This window comes from Hemicordylus capensis, chromosome 2 (assembly GCF_027244095.1).
Source record: "Hemicordylus capensis ecotype Gifberg chromosome 2, rHemCap1.1.pri, whole genome shotgun sequence".
In the NCBI taxonomy this organism is placed as follows: domain Eukaryota; kingdom Metazoa; phylum Chordata; class Lepidosauria; order Squamata; family Cordylidae; genus Hemicordylus; species Hemicordylus capensis.
Window position 1 is genome coordinate 225,674,976 of NC_069658.1, and position 16,145 is coordinate 225,691,120.

Genomic DNA, 16,145 nt, shown 5'->3' on the forward strand with positions numbered 1-16,145 from the left:
CAAATTATGGGGGGGTGCAGGTGAATGGCTGCAGCAGCTCCCACTGGCCGCTGGGGTGGCGAGGAAGCAGATTATACCTTTGAAAATTCATAAAAACTTCCCAGTGCTGCTGCCCCCCACCCCTGCCCCACATGAAGTCTAGCCCCACTGCACGCCTTGCCCCCAAGCATGACTTTCTTTCTTTCTTTCTTTCTTTCTTTCTTTCTTTCTTTCTCAATCATATTTTTACACCGCCCAAAACTTACGTCTCTGGGCAGTTTACAACAAGATTAAAAAGTAAAACATTAATTAAAAAACAAACAAACAAATTTAAAAGCAAGAAATTAAAAACACAATTTAAAATTTCAAAACAATATTCTAAAAAACAACATTAAAACAATCAAAACAATATCAGTTAAAAGCCTGGGTATGGCTTTTAAAAAAGCTGTCAGAGATGGGGAGGCTCTTCTTTCACTAGGGAGCGTATTCCAAAGCCTCGGGCAGCAACAGAGAAGGCCCGTCCCTGAGTGGCCACCAGACGATAATGCCAGCCACTAAGTATGACTTTGTCACACACACACACACACACACACACACACACACACCCTGCCATTCAGTTAAAATTACACTTTGCACGGCACAGAGTATAATTTCAACAGAATGTGGGTGCAAGCGCCAAAGTCATTCTTTGCCCAGGGTGCCAAAAAGCCTAGGGCTGGCCCTGCGGAGACTCACTTCTAAGAAGCAAACTTCATCGGACTCCTCAGAGGCAGAAACCAAAACCCCACAGACCATGGAGGGCCTGTCCTGGAAGGGTGCTGTGAGCAGCATCAATGAGACAAACTTCAGAGGTTATGCAAATCGTTATGCAGATCGGTCCAGTTCCAGCAGTGTCTGGATGGGAGGGGCCTGCGGGGCCTGAGCCTGCCTGCAGGTCACATCTTCCTCTGTCCTGGAAGGCCTTTTTTGGTCCCTCCTTCATGGCGGCATGTAGGGGAACTGGTTGCCCTTTTGCAATCTTGCCTTGGTGGGGAGGCGGCCTTTGCCACATCTCTGGCCCTTGGTTAGTAGTTTGATTGATTGATTGTTCATTTTTTATGCTGCCTTTCATAAGACATCCCAGGTAGGGATGTGAGAAATGTTTCGGGTACAGAACGATCTGTACCCGAAACAGCAGATTTCGGGTGATTGGGCCCCGAAACGAATCACCCTCCTAGCCTCCCGAAATGTTTCGGAGCCGAAACGAATCACCCCCGTTTCGGCTCCGAATTATCTATGATAGCAAATGAGAGTGGATTCATGCTGTCTCATTGAAAATCTCATTTGCTATCATAGAATCAACACTCAGAACACCTCAGAAACAACAGAACCCTGTACCCCATGGGTTAGAAACCCATGGGGGTGGTTGGCACCCTATGTGCACTACACCACCACTCGCTCTGGGCCACCCCAGAACCCCCCAAGTGCACTTATGGGGCTGCTGAAACCTCCATTATACCTTATGAGGAAAAACCTTAAAGACGCGTAAACTTCAACAATTCACCAAAAATCAGCCCTCAGCCCAAATCCTTTGAAAAAATTCTGGTAGCTTCCTTGCCCCTACCTTGCACTACCACCAACCCCACACCGCTCTAGGCCACCCCGACCCCCACGTGAAGCGATACACTCTCCATTATACCTAATGGGAAAAAACCTTAAAGACGCATAAACTTCAACAATTCACCAAAGATCAGCCCTTTGCCCAATCCCTCTGAAACTGGGGTGGTAGCCTCCACCCATTAGGCACTACCACCTCACCCCACTCTCCTGTCCCAGATCCCAAGTTATGCCCCAAATCTGCCCCAAAGACACTAAAACTTCAAAAATTCACGAAAAATCAGCCCTCTGCCCAATCCCTCTGCAATTGGGGTGGTAGCCTCCACCCATTAGGCACTACCACCCCACCCCACTCTTTTGGCCCTGGGACCTGGATTTTTTATCCAAATTGATTCGGATTCGGATTCAGATTAATTCAGATCCGAATCAAATCTGGGGTGATTTGGATGGGTCAGATTCGGACCCAAAAACAAATCAGGGGTGTTTCGATTCAGATCCGAATCGAAACACCGAAAATCCGAATTGCACACCCCTAATCCCAGGGCGGTTTACAGAAGTTAAAATGCAATAAAACTCCATAAAAATCACATTTAAAACCTTAAAATCAGTTAAACAGAAAACGCTGTTTAAAAAAACAGTAAAAACGTTTTTAAAACCCAGTAAAACATTTTTAAAAACATTTTTAAAAGATCACCAGGGCGTTTTTCACACAGCAGGTTTTACCACAAGTTTACTGCGAGGCTTTACTGAGAGTTTGAAGTTGCCCCAAAAAACCGATCCAAAAAGTGGATTTTTTAAACCCAAGATATAAATCAGGCTACACTCTAACGCACGATGAAAAACCCAAATCGTGACTGAAGTGCTCTTTGATAGCTTGCAGGGATTTGGGGGTAAATCTGGCCGATATGTGAACAAACACCCTCCATTCCGGAGGAGATATGAGCTAAAAGCCCTGTGTGAAAAATGCCCAGGCCATTCACAAAATAACCAAGTCACACTAACGTGTTTAGCCTACTTTCCAGTAAGCTTATGAGATCACCCGGTATTGACTTTGCAATGCCTGGACCAATATGAACCAAATTGTAGGGACACGGGGACTCCACCTCACAGCATAGTTTGTGATGAAAATGGCGGATGCGTAAACATTTGAGGTACAAGTGGGATAACTTGTGAATGGCCTAACCGATTTAAACCAAATTTGCTACAGCTGTAGGGCCACATAGGGAAGCCTCAATGGCATAGTTTGTGAAGATGTCATCCACCCCGATCCAAGATGGCAGATGCGTGAACTTTTGAGGCGCAAGTGGGCTACCTTGTGGACTGTCTAACTGATTTGAACAAATTGGGTACAGTTGTAGTGAGTGACACAAGGACACCTCAGTGACATGGTTTGTGATGATGTCATCCACCCCGATTCAAGATGGCAGATATGTGAACTTTTGAGGCGCAAGTGGGCTAACTTGTGAACTGCCTACCCGATTTGAACCAAATTTGCTGCAGCTGTAGGGACACATAGGGATGCCCCAATGGCATAGTTTTTGATGATGTCATCCACCCCGCTCCAAGATGGCGGACGCATCAACTTTTGAGGCACATGTGGGCTAACTTGTGGACTGTCTAACCAATTTGAACCAAATTAGGTACCATTGTAGTGAGTGACACACAGGGACACCTCAACGGTGTAGTTTGTGATGATGTTATCCACCCTGATTCAAGATGGCGGACACGTGAACCTTTGAGGTGCAAGTGGGAACCGATTTGGACCAGATTTGGTACAGTTGAAAGGACACATAGGGACACCTCAAATGCATAGTTTATTATGATGTCATTCACCCTGATTCAAGATGACAGACGCATGAACGTTGGAGGCACAAATGGGCTAACTTGTGAACTGCCTAACTGATTTGAACCAAATTTAGTCCAGTTGTAGGGATATTAAAAGGAAAGTAGGCAGATTAATTCCTACTAGAACAACTTGTATACGCTTGAGCCCAATAAGGCAGAGCGACAGCATAAGAGTACATATTTTGATTCCTGCCATTATGGATTCAAGAGGGCACCCTCCTGATCCAAGAGAGCAGACAACTCTTCTGTTTCTCTTTCCAAAGAGTGTAGCAGCTCTAGGAGTATTCTAGAGTGCTGAGGGCTTGGGAGCCCTGCAACAAACGTAGGGACATGAGAAGCTGCCTTTTACTCAGCCAGACCATTGGTCCATCTAGCTCAGTATCATCCACACTGACTGGCGGCAGGTCTCCACCTTTCCAGGCAGTTTCCTCAATCCTACCTGGAGATGCTGCCATTGACTGAACCTTCTGCATGCAAAGCAGATGCTCTTCCTCCAAGGAATGGCTCCATCCCCCAAGGGGGAATATATTACCATTCTCACATGTCCTCACCCATCCCAATGCAAACCAAGGCAGACCTTTCTTTAGCGAAGGGTTCATGCTCACTGCCACAAGACCAGCTCTCCTCCCGCAAACACAGCCTTGAATTTCAACTGAGAAGAAAGACATGCCAGTGACTGAATTAGGGATTTGCATCCCAATGTGAAGATGCACGATTTCACTCATAAATCCCATAATTTGAGACACCCCCCGCCAAGGGCAGAACTGTAGATGCCTCCCCCCAGGCCCCCTGCCATCATATCATAGAATCACAGTTGATTATGTCTATATACTGTAACCTTATTGTAATTTAAAAGGGGGAAATGTCATAGAATCACAGCATGTTAGAGTTGTATAAGGGACCTCAGAGATCTTCTAGAACAGCCCCTGCTCAGGACAGGAAACTGCTTCAGCATTCCAACCTCTTCACTTATTTGAAAAACCCCTGTAAAGGAGAGCAACCCAGTTCATGAGGCAGACTGTTCCACTGTCCAACAGCCCTTACAGTCAGGGAATTCCTCCTAATGTCCAGCCTAAACCTGCTTCCTTGTCATTTCAACCCAGGGGTTCTAGTCCACTCTTCCATCTCATGTGTGATAGCTCTTCAGATATTGGAAGCGGCTCCCACATTTCTTGGTTGGATAAAGCAGCAGGGAGGGGAGGGGGTGCTTGTAGGATTCTGCTCCTGAGGGTCTTCCCTTGCTCTCTTCTTTTCTGCAGGGTCTCTCTGGAAAGTTAGGACCCCGAGGAGAGCGTGGCCCCACGGTGAGTAGCATGGAGCGGGGTTGGGGGGAAAGTGGAGGGGTATGTAATGGGAGTTTGTGTTGCCTATTGTCACCTACCCCAATATCTCTTCACCCATCCTCTTCATAGGAACAACCGTATTGGAGCAGGTCCAAGGCCCATCTAGTTCAGCATCATGTTTCCTACAGCGGCCCACCAGAGGCCTTGAGCAGCTACCCAAGCAGGAGCTGAAGGCATGATGCCCCCTTTCCCACCATTGCTCTCTTGCCATTGGTATTTAGAGGCATCCTGCCTCTGAGCCTGGAATTGGCCTGTGGCCATCAAGAATTGGCCTGTGGCCCTGTCCTCCCTGGACTTGCTTAAGCCCTTTTTCAAGCCATTCAGACTGGTGGCCCTCACCACATCCCATGACCAGAGAATTACACAGATGCATATGTGCTGTGTGAAAAAGTACTTCCTTTTGTCAGTCCTAAATTTCCTGGTAATCACCATGCATACTTCTATAAACTTTTATTGTGTCTTCCCTTAGTTACTTTTCCCCACTTTTTTCCTGTAGCTGTGCCTCATAAGGAAGGTGCTCTAGCCCCCTGAACATCTTGGTTGCCCTCTTCTGCACCTTTTCCAATTCTACAATGTACTTTTTGAGATACAGTGACCAAAACTATACACAGTATGCCAGACGTGGCCCCACCAGAGATTTGTATAAGGGCATGATCATATTAGCAGTTCTATTTTCAGTCCCCTTCCTAATGATCCCGAGCATGGAATTTGCTATTTTCACAGCTGCTGCACATTGAGTTGACACTTTCAATAAGCTCCCCGCTCCACATACCTAACGGGTGCTCAAGAGAGGTTCTCAGGAGCACCCCTCGGACCCTAGAGTTTTCATTCACCCAAGTGGCCTGCCATTGGTAAAATATTTCTGATGCAGGCAATATGGTGCTTCTGGTCTGGGTCCTTCTTCCCCACCCCTTCCCCCATGGTGAGAAGTTCAGGGCAGCCTCTGCTGCATCAGTTTCCCCTCGAAGAAGAGGGTGCCAGGAACCCAGTGAGACTTGTCCAGGGTGAGCAGATGACTCGGAGAGCACCGAAGGAGTTCACGAGCAGGCCAAAGCGCCTTCCTCCCAGGAAAATCCAGGCAACATCAGTTTCAGTGATGAGGTGCGACTTCTATCCCAACATGTGCTGGCTGCAGCTGTCTATAACCAGGTTGTGCCCCAAAGTGAAAAGGAATTCCAGCAGAACGGGAATGTCCAGCTAGCGACATTGCCAAGGAAATAAGCAAGGACCAGCATGGCCTCTGAGACGAGCAGTCTCTGGTCCAGTAACTCACTCCCTTCTTCCCCCCCCCTTTTCTCTAGGGTCCCAGAGGCCAGCGTGGGCCACGAGGAGCCACAGGGAAGGCAGGAGCAAAGGTTGGTTGTAGGGTCACGGGGGAAACAAGAGAGAGGGTTGTCTCAAGGGTGTCATCTCAGGGTGGAGATTGTCAGGGGTCTCTGTGCCCTGTTTCAAGCCCCTCCTCAAAACCCATGAACCTTTTGGCACAGTCCCCTAATCCCCATTTCCTAATCAGGAGTGCCCAGCCTTGGGTCCCCAGGAGTTGTTGGACTACAACTCCCATCATCCTCTTGGGATGATGGGAGTTGTAGTCCAACAGTTGAGTACCCAAGGTTGGGAACCCCTACTATGCTGTGATCAAGCCTAAGTTTGTGCAGCTGAAATAAATGCATATCTTTCCCCCTGTTTCCCTCCCTGGCATCAGTATGTTGACTGTAAGCCCCTTGGGACAGAGACTTATCCTCTTGAACTCTGTAAAATGTCACAGATATGGACAGTGCTACAAAAACAATAATCAGCTGTCGCTGTCTTGTGAACCACCCAGAGAACAATTTGTTATGGGGCAGCTGTAAAGTTGTATCATCATCATCATCACCACCATCACATTGGCTTGTGCATACACAGACCTGAGTGCATCCAGTACCAGATTTAGGCACAAGCTAAGTAAACTACAACTCAAGGCCTCATTTTATGAGGGGCTTCTGAATAACTAAAAAAAAGATGAAATTTCAAGTTTCTCAAATTGGTTGAAAAATAAAGGAGAAAGTGGGGAGGAAAGACTCTAGAACAGACATTAGTGTTCTGAGAAGACAAAATATGCTTGGTCTACACAATTATCATGGGCGCAGCTAGGTAATTTTGAAGCCCAGACCTGTAGGGCTTTGTAGCTGGCCCCCCCCCCGCTGTAGGGCTTGTGAGGGGGGAGTTAAATCTGGGGGGTGGGTTGTACCTTTTAACCATCTGCTGCTGTGTGGCAGGGACAGGGGCGGCCACTCGAGAGACCAAGGCAGGGGAGGCAGCGGCGGGAAGAGCTCCTTCCCTGAGCCCGCCTGCCTCCTAAATGACAGATCGGGCCGTTTTCGACCCACTTGGGGCCTCTGCGCATGCACGCGCATGTGCAGAGAACCTCTAAATGGCCCGAAAATGGCCCGATCTGTCATTTGGGAGGCAGGCGGGCTCATGGAAGGAGCTCTGCCAGCGCCGCCTCTCCCACCTTGGTCCCCCCTCAAGTGGCTGACCCGGCGTCCCCGTCACTTATTTAATTAATTTAATGGGTGCAGGGCAGCGGTGGGGCTCTGGGGAAGCCCCCCAGAACATTTGGAGCCCCCCCCCCGAGACAAGAGGCCACAGACCTAATCCCTAAAGTCCGTGGCTAAATCCGCCTCTGTATTGACTATATAAATCTGTGCAGAAATAAATGTAAATTATACTGAAATTTTGTTAGAATAGGGCCTGGTTTTTCAAAAGTCTGATCCTGGATCAGAAATTTGACCCAGGATCAGTTTGATTCTGGGATCCCGGGATCCTGAGATCAGTTTTGATCCGAACCCGGTTTTTCAACCCGCTTTTCTTACAGGATCCTCTGAACCTGGACTCAACAGTAATTTTCATTCTTTAAGGCTAGAAAACACATTGAACTTTTGTCGGGAAACAATTGTTTCCCTCACAGAACAGAACTATTTTTCAGTCCCTCAGGCCTTGACCTGAGGAAAGGTTTGAGGCTTGACCTGGCCATATGTTAGGATTATGCTCTCTATGTAAAAATAAGGCCCTCTTTGTCATTTTTCATTATCTACAAAATAACAATATATTTTGTGATTCTTTAGGGCCTTTTAAGCTTGACATAGGACTTCAGCAGGTCATAACCTGGCCTAGTGTTTATTCAGGATTGCCCTTAATGGACTGCCCGTTCCGTGTGTTTTCCCTGTGTGGAGCATTCAGCCTGCCTAAACCATCCCTTTGTCCTTTGTTTCTCTCTCCTCCCCATGCAGGGCACCTCTGGCAGTGAAGGACCAGCTGGACCCCCGGGTGAGCGGGTGAGTGAGCAGAACCCCGTGCCAGCCTGCAGAACCACTCAACCCCCTGCCAGGCCTGCGCCCCAAGTCCTGTACTGGGGGGCTAATGACTAATGCCAGTTCTTAGACAAGGGCAAGCTGTACAGAGGGCTGCCCCACATGGGCCATTGTGCCCTATACTAGCCCTGAAGTCATCCAGTCCTTTCTCATGGTGGCATCTCTCCCTCTTCTCCTTCTTCAGGGGCTACCAGGACCACAAGGGTCAAATGGCTTCCCTGGACCCAAAGGACCCCCGGTGAGTAACCAATCCTCTGCTGCGCCTCCACTTCCCTGCCCTCCCCCGCCCCCAATTGTCCATCTATCCTACTGATCCCTTTATTCTCGTCTGTCCACAGGGCCCCGGTGGGAAGGACGGGCTCCCTGGCCATCCTGGACAGCGAGGAGAAGTTGTATGTCCTTCTATGATTGTTGCTAGCTCTTTCCGTGCTTTTATTACTCCTACTCCTACTTAATTCTTGTGGTTATTTCTAGGTTACTCCACAGCCGCTTCTCTCTTCTGCTTATTTCTGCTCTGCTTTTACTCCTTATTCCTGTGTTACCAGGTAAATGGTTATGTCTCAGATCACCATATTAATCTTATCATACAGTAGAGCTACACAGGTATTACTCCTTGCTTACGCCTCTTGTGTTTTCTGTACAGTAGCATTAGTATGTAACTACTGCTTACTCATGTATTGCATTTCTGACTATTTCCATGCTAACTGCTCACATTTAGAATATAAAGTGATAACTTTGTGCTCTATTACTCCAGGTTTACTCCACATTTAATCCTAGGTTACACACTAGTCAAAGCACATTACTCCAGACCCTTGCATTATGCTCTCATTTTTAATTGTAATTGTTTTTTATATTGTAACTGAGTTTTAAAAACATAAGAAGAGCCCTGCTGGATCAGGCCTAAGGCCCATCTAGTCCAGCATCCTGCTTCACACAGTGGCCCACCAGATGCCACTGGAAATCTACAGCAGGAGTTGAGGGCATGCCCTCTCTCCTGTTGTTACTCCCCTGCAACTGGTACTCAGAGGCACCCTGCCTTTGAGGCTGGAGGTGGCCCTCCGACTACTAGCTGTTGCTAGACCTCTCCTCCATGATCTTATCCAAGCCCCTCTTAAAGCCATACAGGTTGTTGACTGTCATCTTGTGGCAGAGAATTCCACAAGTTGATTATGCATTGTGTGAAAAAATACTTCTGTTTGCTGGTCCTAAATTTCCCGGCAATCAGTTTCATGGGATGGGTTTTGTTTGTTTTTACTGTGTTTGATTGATTGATTGATTGATTGATTAAGTGCCATCAAGTCAGTGTTGACCACATAGATTGATTCTCTCCAGGATGATCTGTCTTCACCTTGGCCTTTAAGGTCTCTCAGTGGTGCATTCATTGCTGTTGTCATCGAGTCCATCCACCTTGCTGCTGGTCGTCCTCTTCTTCTCTTTCCTTACTTAAGAACTTAAGAACAGCCCCGCTGGATCAGGCCCAAGGCCCATCTAGTCCAGCATCCTGTTTCACAAAGTGGCCCACCAGATGCTGCTGGAAGCCGCAGGCGGGAGTTGAGGGCATGCCCTCCCTCCTGCTGTTACTCCTCTGCAACTGGTACTCAGAGGTGTCCTGCCTTTGAGGCTGGAGGTGGCCCTCCGACTAGTAGCCGTTGATAGACCTCTCCTCCATGAAGTTATCTAAACCCCTCTTAAAGCCATTCAGGTTGTTGGCTGTCACCACATCTTGTTGCATAGAATTCCACAAGTTGATTATGCGTTGTGTGAAAAAGTACTTCCGTTTGTTGGATCTAGATTTCCCGGCAATCAATTTCATGGGGTGACCCCTGGTTCTAGTGTTATGGGAGAGGGAGAATAATTTCTCTCTATCCACTTTCTCCTCACCATGCATGATTTTATAGACCTCTATCATGTCTCTCTGCAGTCGTCTTTTTTCTAAGCGAAAAAGCCCCAGGTGTTGTAGTCTTGCCTCATAAGAAAGGTGCTCTAGGCCCCTGATCATCTTGGTTGCCCTCTTCTGTGCCTTTTCCAGTTCAACAATGTCCTTTTTTAGATGTGGTGACCAGAATTGTACACAGTACTCCAAGTGTGGTTGCACCATCGTTTTGTATAAGGGCATTATAATATGAGCTGTTTTATTTTCAATCCCCTTCCTAATGATCCCTAGCATGGAATTGGCCTTTTCAACAGCTGCTGGACATTGAGTCGACACTTTCAACGAGCTGTCCACCACGACCCCAAGATCCCTCTCCTGGTCAGTCACCAACAGCTCAGATCCCATCAGCATATACTTGCTGGGGTTTTTCGTCCCAATGTGCATCATTTTACACTTGCCAACACTGAACCGCATTTGCCACTTTGTCGCCCACTCCCCCAGTTTGGAGAGATCCTCTTGGAGCTCCTCACAATCTGTTTGGGATTTCACTACCCGGAAGAGTTTGGTATCATCTGCAAATTTGGCCACATCGCTGCTTACCCCTGCTTCTAGATAATTTATGAATAAATTAAAAAGCACCGGTCCCAGTACAGATCGCTGGGGGACCCCACTTCTTACTTCCCTCCATTGTGAAAACTCTCCATTTATACCTACCCTCTGTTTCCTGTCTTTCAACCAGTTAGCAATCCACACATGTACTTGTCCCCTTATCCCATGACCGCTAAGTTTCCTCAGGAGTCTTTGATGAGGAACTTTGTCAAAAGCTTTTTGGAAGTCCAGGTATACTATGTCAACTGAATCACCTTGATCCACACACTTGTTGACACTCTCAAAGAACTCCAAAATGTTTGTGAGGCAAGATTTACCTTTGCGGAAGCCATGCTGGTTCATTCCCAGGAAGGCCTGTTCTTCTATGTGCTTTACAATTTTATCCTTGAAGTTGCTTTCCATCAATTTGCCTGGAACGGACGTTAAGCTAACCAGCCTGTCATTTCCTGGATCGCCCCTGGATCCCTTTTTTAAAATCGGTGTTACATTTGCTACTCTCCAGTCCTCTGGTACAGAGCCCAATTTCAGGGATATGTTATATATCTTAGCAAGGAGGTCGGCAATTTCACATTCAAGTTCTTTGAGGACTCTTGGATGGATGCCATCCGGCCCTGGTGATTTGTTAGTTTTCAGTTTTTCCAGACAGTTTAGAACATCGTCTCTTGTTACTTCTATCTGACTCAGTTCTTTAGCCTCCATCCCTAAAAAGCCTGGTTCAGGAATAGGTATATGCTCAGTATCCTCTGCCGTGAAGACAGACGCAAATAACTCATGTAGCTTCTCTGCAACCTCCATATCCTCCTTAATAGTCCCTTTCACTCCCTTACTGTCTAATGGTCCAACCACCTCCCTGGCAGGTTTCCTGCTTCTGATGTATTTAAAGAATTGGCATCTGACGTATCCGTTCGCGGGATGTTAGGATTGAACCTGGGACCTTCTTCATGTAAACATTTTCCCTTCCACTGAGATATGGCCTCATCCTCTAGGGCAGGCCTGCTCAACTTTGGCCCCCCAGCTGTTTTTGGACTACAACTCCCATAATCCCCAGCCACGAGCAGTGTGGAGAGCCTGCAGGCTTGACCCACTCTCCCTGCAGATGAGCCTGGAGCCCACCCTTGGTGCCCACACGATAACCACCTGGCCCCCGGAAGCTCCAGGATGCCCCGTGCGAGTGGATGGGGCATTCTGAGGAGACCCCCGAGGCCGGGAGGTTTGCTGCAGCCTCCCAGTCGGGGGTCTACTGACCAGTTGCCATGGAGTCGTGCCGCGGCGACTCACGGTCATGAAAATGGGGTTAGTGGAGTGCTTGTTTTAGGGGAGGGTGGGATTAAGTGGGCTAGGCACTGGGCTCACCTGCAAGCCCGGTGGTCCCCACGACCGCTGGAAAGTGGGCTGGGCTCCGTTAACCCGCTTTCCGGCGGTTGTGAGAATAGCCTCACTCAGGGGCGTAGCTAGCGGAGAGGGGGCCTGTGTTCATCCCTCTCTCTGGCAGCCCCTCAGAGTGAGGCAGATAATGAAGAAAATAGGGATGGGTGAAGCTAGGCGGCCCTTAGGACCTGTGGGGCCTGGGTTCTTTGAACCCTTTTGCTCAGTTATAGCTACAGCTACACCCCTGGCCTCACTGTCTCTTTGGATTAGGCCAAACCTTCTAGTTTTCTTTTCTGGCTAGTTTTATTTTGCTGTCCAAGACCAAGTGGCAGGACAGACGGGCGGGGAGAGAGGTCAGTACCAGGCCAGCTGAAATCTGCAGGGGAAATGACCCTGCAACGCCTCCCCCCACCCCCGCTGCACACATGGTTTCACCCAGCCCAGTTCCTGGCCAGGAAGGAAGCTAAAGGGTTGTCCTGGCTCCTGGGAGGCTGGAGGAATCTCCTACCTAGCTGCCTGCACTGACTTCTGTTGCTTGTTCTGGGGTAGAGGAGTGAACTAATATGTGGCTTCTTTAAACAACAGAGGCCCTTTAAAATAATTAATTCAAGCTATAGGACCATGATATACTAGCACACTATTGTCTGACACTTTGCTATAAAGTTCCAGTCTATGGATGGGAGAGTGGGAAATATTTGGTGGGGATCACGAACTACTCTTTTGCTGACAGGGATGGGACTGTCTTATCAGGAGGAAGGCATGGGGTGCTCAGGGGAAGAAAGACCTGTTATCTTTTCCTTCTTTCTCCTCCTCACAGGGATTCCAAGGCAAAGCTGGGCCACCCGGAGGCCCAGGAGTTGTAGGACCCCAGGTAATGAACAGTGGATTGCGCTCTCTTTCCCAAGCCCTGAGGGAAATGGGCCCCTTATTCTGAACCACTTCATTCAGAGGAGGGTGGCCCATTTTCTGTGTTTCAGTCTGGGGGTGAAGTGGGCCTCTATCCCATGTGGTGCCCTGGTGGGGCTCTATCCCTGAGTGGGTGTGAGGGGCATAGTGGTAGGGGCTTAATTTGGGGGAGGGGGCTGCAGGAGCAACCTCAAAGATACATCAAGGCCAGTTTTGTCATCGCGAGTTCTTTGGCAGCCTTTTCCTGAGAAGGCCTCCCCCTCTTCTTCTGACAGGGCTCAGCAGGAGAAACAGGCCCCATGGGGGAGAGAGGGCACCCGGGCCCACCTGGACCACCTGGGGAGCAAGGCCTGTCAGGACCATCTGGAAAAGAAGGCACAAAGGTAAGGGGAGGGGTAGGTAGGGGGTGGGGTAAGGGATGGGGTAGGTGGCCTGAGTAGAGATGTGCACACATTGTCCATGATGTGCACACATTGTCCAAACTGCCCATCTCCCCTGCTAATTGAGCAAAGAGGCACCTTTCAAAAGTGGCAGTTCTCTTTATATAGGGGGGGGAGAGCAACTGGCCCTATCCACCTCCAGCACAGCATCCCTCCTGTGGCTGTGGCTGGTGTTTATCTTAAGTTTCTTTTTTAGGTTGTGAGCCCTGTGGGGACAGGGGGCAATTTTATTTATTTATTTATTTACTTACTTAATTACTTATATGTAAATGGCTTTGGGAGCTTTTGTTGAAAAGCGGTAAACAAATATTTGTTGTATTCGTAGTCTTTGAGCCAGGTCTGCATATTTTGGCCATCTCAGGGGATAAAATGCTCATAGTGGTTTTTGACTTCTACCCCACTCCACCCCCAGAGATGGAAAATAGTCTTGTGGCACTTATAGCTTTCTCTGTGTCATCACCCCTTCTTTATCCCTACCTGCAAACCATGTTCACAAGGGTATTGTATTATCAACTAAAAATATAAGAACTGGAGAGAAAAGTTTCTACAAAGATTCTAGTTTGCTTATATAGCTTCTAGTACGGCTACATGTAGAACATAAACTTAGACAAAGTATAAGACATCAAATTACACTTGATTTAAAGTAAAGTGTGGCATCAAGTCGATTTCGATTCCTGGTGCCCACAGAGCTCCATGGTTTTCTTTTGGTAGAATACAGCAGGGGTTGACCATTGCCATCTCTTCCCGCGCAGTCTGAGATTATGCCTTTCAGCATCTTCCTATATCGCTGCTGCCCAGTATAGTTCCAGCGGGGATTCAAACCAGCAACCTTCTGCTTGTTAGTCAAGCATTTCCCCACTGCGCCGTTGATTTACAAAGGGCTTTATATGAAGGATGATTTCAAGGAGCATTAGTATTTACAGCCTACAGAACAGAAGTCAGATGAGGGGCCAAAAAGCAACCTAATTTTGCATTTGAATCTTCCCCTTTTTTATCCCAAACTTTCTCATGACTATACAGAAATCATAACGTAGAGAAATATGTCAGCATCTCACGCCTCCCTTAACAGAAGACGTCTTGACATGTACATCATGTTTGCTGCTTCTTTAATCTATTATTCCTCTAACGCAGATATGTAATTAACCTCTTTTATGTAGATATGAATCCCTTCTCTAACCCTTATACCTGAGGAACAGAGAACATTAAACAGTCCCTAATACTTCTTGGAAAAAGTGGGTTTCAGTTGCAGAACTTCAGGTCATCATTTCTAGGCCGGAGCTGAATCAAAAGGGTGAAAGAGAGAAGGTTTTGTTTTATTCTCAGTATCCGTGACGTGACAAATGGCAGTTCAGCAGGAAGGCCTCACATGCACAAGTCCCAATGAGGACTAGTCACATAAAGGGTCTTTTCAGGTATGAAGTGTGCTTGTGGGACAACTTGGCTTTCCTTCTCTGTTTCAGGGTGACCCTGGCCCCACTGGAGGCCCAGGAAAAGATGGCCCAGCTGGACTGCGAGGTTTCCCTGGAGAACGTGGACTGCCCGGCACTGCTGTACGTACCTTTCTTCTCCCTCTCAAGAGATGTACGGTCCCTGGAAATATTAATGCATAGGGCAGGACTCTTCATTCTGGGGCCAGTAGTGACCTCCATCAATCTTAAGTGCAATTCCCTGACAGGGAATTATTGGGCCTGTGTGAAGCTTTGGCTGCAGCTGAATACTCTGCACAGTCCCCCTGGCACCATGCAGAGATGACCATTCCCACCGTTCAGTGCTGCGCTTTCCCAGCCCTGGATTGGGGCTCCTTTAAGGGATTCAGTCCTCTTGGTTCCCTGCACCATCTTAGATGGCATGCACAGAGTGCTGGGAAGTGTAGCCCGTCTCAGTGTTTTTCTCCTAGAGCTCTGAAGAGAGGGCTCTGTCTCTCTTAAAAAGCACTGAGAAAAGTGCAGTAGGGATGTGCAAACCGGCTTGACCTTGAACCGGTTCAACATCGCATTGGCCTGGTTTGAGGGCTTGACCCCAAGCCGAACCGGGCCCTGCTCAAGATTGAATCTACACCCACCCCCTGGGGCAGATCGGGCCTGGTTCGGGGTGCCATTGATTTGGGGGGGCAGACTTACCGCCACTTTGGGCTTCTGTAGCCTTGTGAGGTGCTGTTGTGGCCACAGGGGTGTGTGTCTCCGGTGGTTCCCCCTCCCTCCACCTGCCTCCCCCTGGTCTCCCTTGGGCTGATGCAGCCCGTTATTTCAGGCCTCTCTGGGTGCGCGGCGGCCATTTTGGAGGCCGCTGCGCATGCGCCTGGGCCATTTGCATGCCTAGGACCCCAGGCATATAAATGGCCCAGGTGTATGTGCAGTGGCCTCCAAAATGGCCACCACGCTCTCATAGAGGCCCGAAATGGGTCCAAAATGAGCCAGACATGCCCAAGGGAGACCCGGGGGAGGCCAGCATGGAGAGGGGGAACTGCCAAAGGCCCCCCCCCCATGGCTGCAGTAGCACCCCCTGAGGCCGTGGAAGCCCATAGCGGCAGCAAGTCTACCGTTTAAAAAACAAAATGTCAATTGCACCCCCAAACTGGCTCGAATTTGAGCCGAGCTGGGTCCCTCATTCAGGGTGACAATCTGGTTCAAGTCCGGTTCGGACTCGAACTGAACTGGGCAAACTGGTTTTGTGCACATCCCTAAAGTGCAGTACTGTGTGAAGGTCAGCACAATGAGAAATGACTCTCACATTGAAGTTATTTGCCAGAGTTGCCATTGATTGAAAAATAGTGAAGGTCAGCAGAAAGAGGGATTTCCCCTCCTCTGAGAAAACATACATTTTGCGGGGAGGCACT

The 16,145-nt window shown here is 48.4% G+C and overlaps 1 protein-coding gene across 7 annotated transcripts in view; it reads left to right on the forward strand.

Moving 5' to 3' along the window:
* COL11A2 (collagen type XI alpha 2 chain) overlaps nucleotides 1-16,145 on the forward strand; it is a 123,176-nt gene that overhangs the window by 68,846 nt on the left and 38,185 nt on the right. For 6 of the 7 annotated variants that reach the window (XM_053296171.1, XM_053296176.1, XM_053296174.1 and 3 more), the window contains 8 exons: nucleotides 4,680-4,724; nucleotides 6,065-6,118; nucleotides 8,033-8,077; nucleotides 8,298-8,351; nucleotides 8,452-8,505; nucleotides 12,781-12,834; nucleotides 13,145-13,252; nucleotides 14,770-14,859. In XM_053296171.1, coding sequence (XP_053152146.1) covers nucleotides 4,680-4,724; nucleotides 6,065-6,118; nucleotides 8,033-8,077; nucleotides 8,298-8,351; nucleotides 8,452-8,505; nucleotides 12,781-12,834; nucleotides 13,145-13,252; nucleotides 14,770-14,859 — 504 coding nt within the window. Of the gene's footprint in view, nucleotides 1-4,679; nucleotides 4,725-6,064; nucleotides 6,119-8,032; nucleotides 8,078-8,297; nucleotides 8,352-8,451; nucleotides 8,506-8,587; nucleotides 8,659-12,780; nucleotides 12,835-13,144; nucleotides 13,253-14,769; nucleotides 14,860-16,145 lie in introns of all 7 variants that reach the window. The other variant, XM_053296175.1, reaches the window with a different exon arrangement.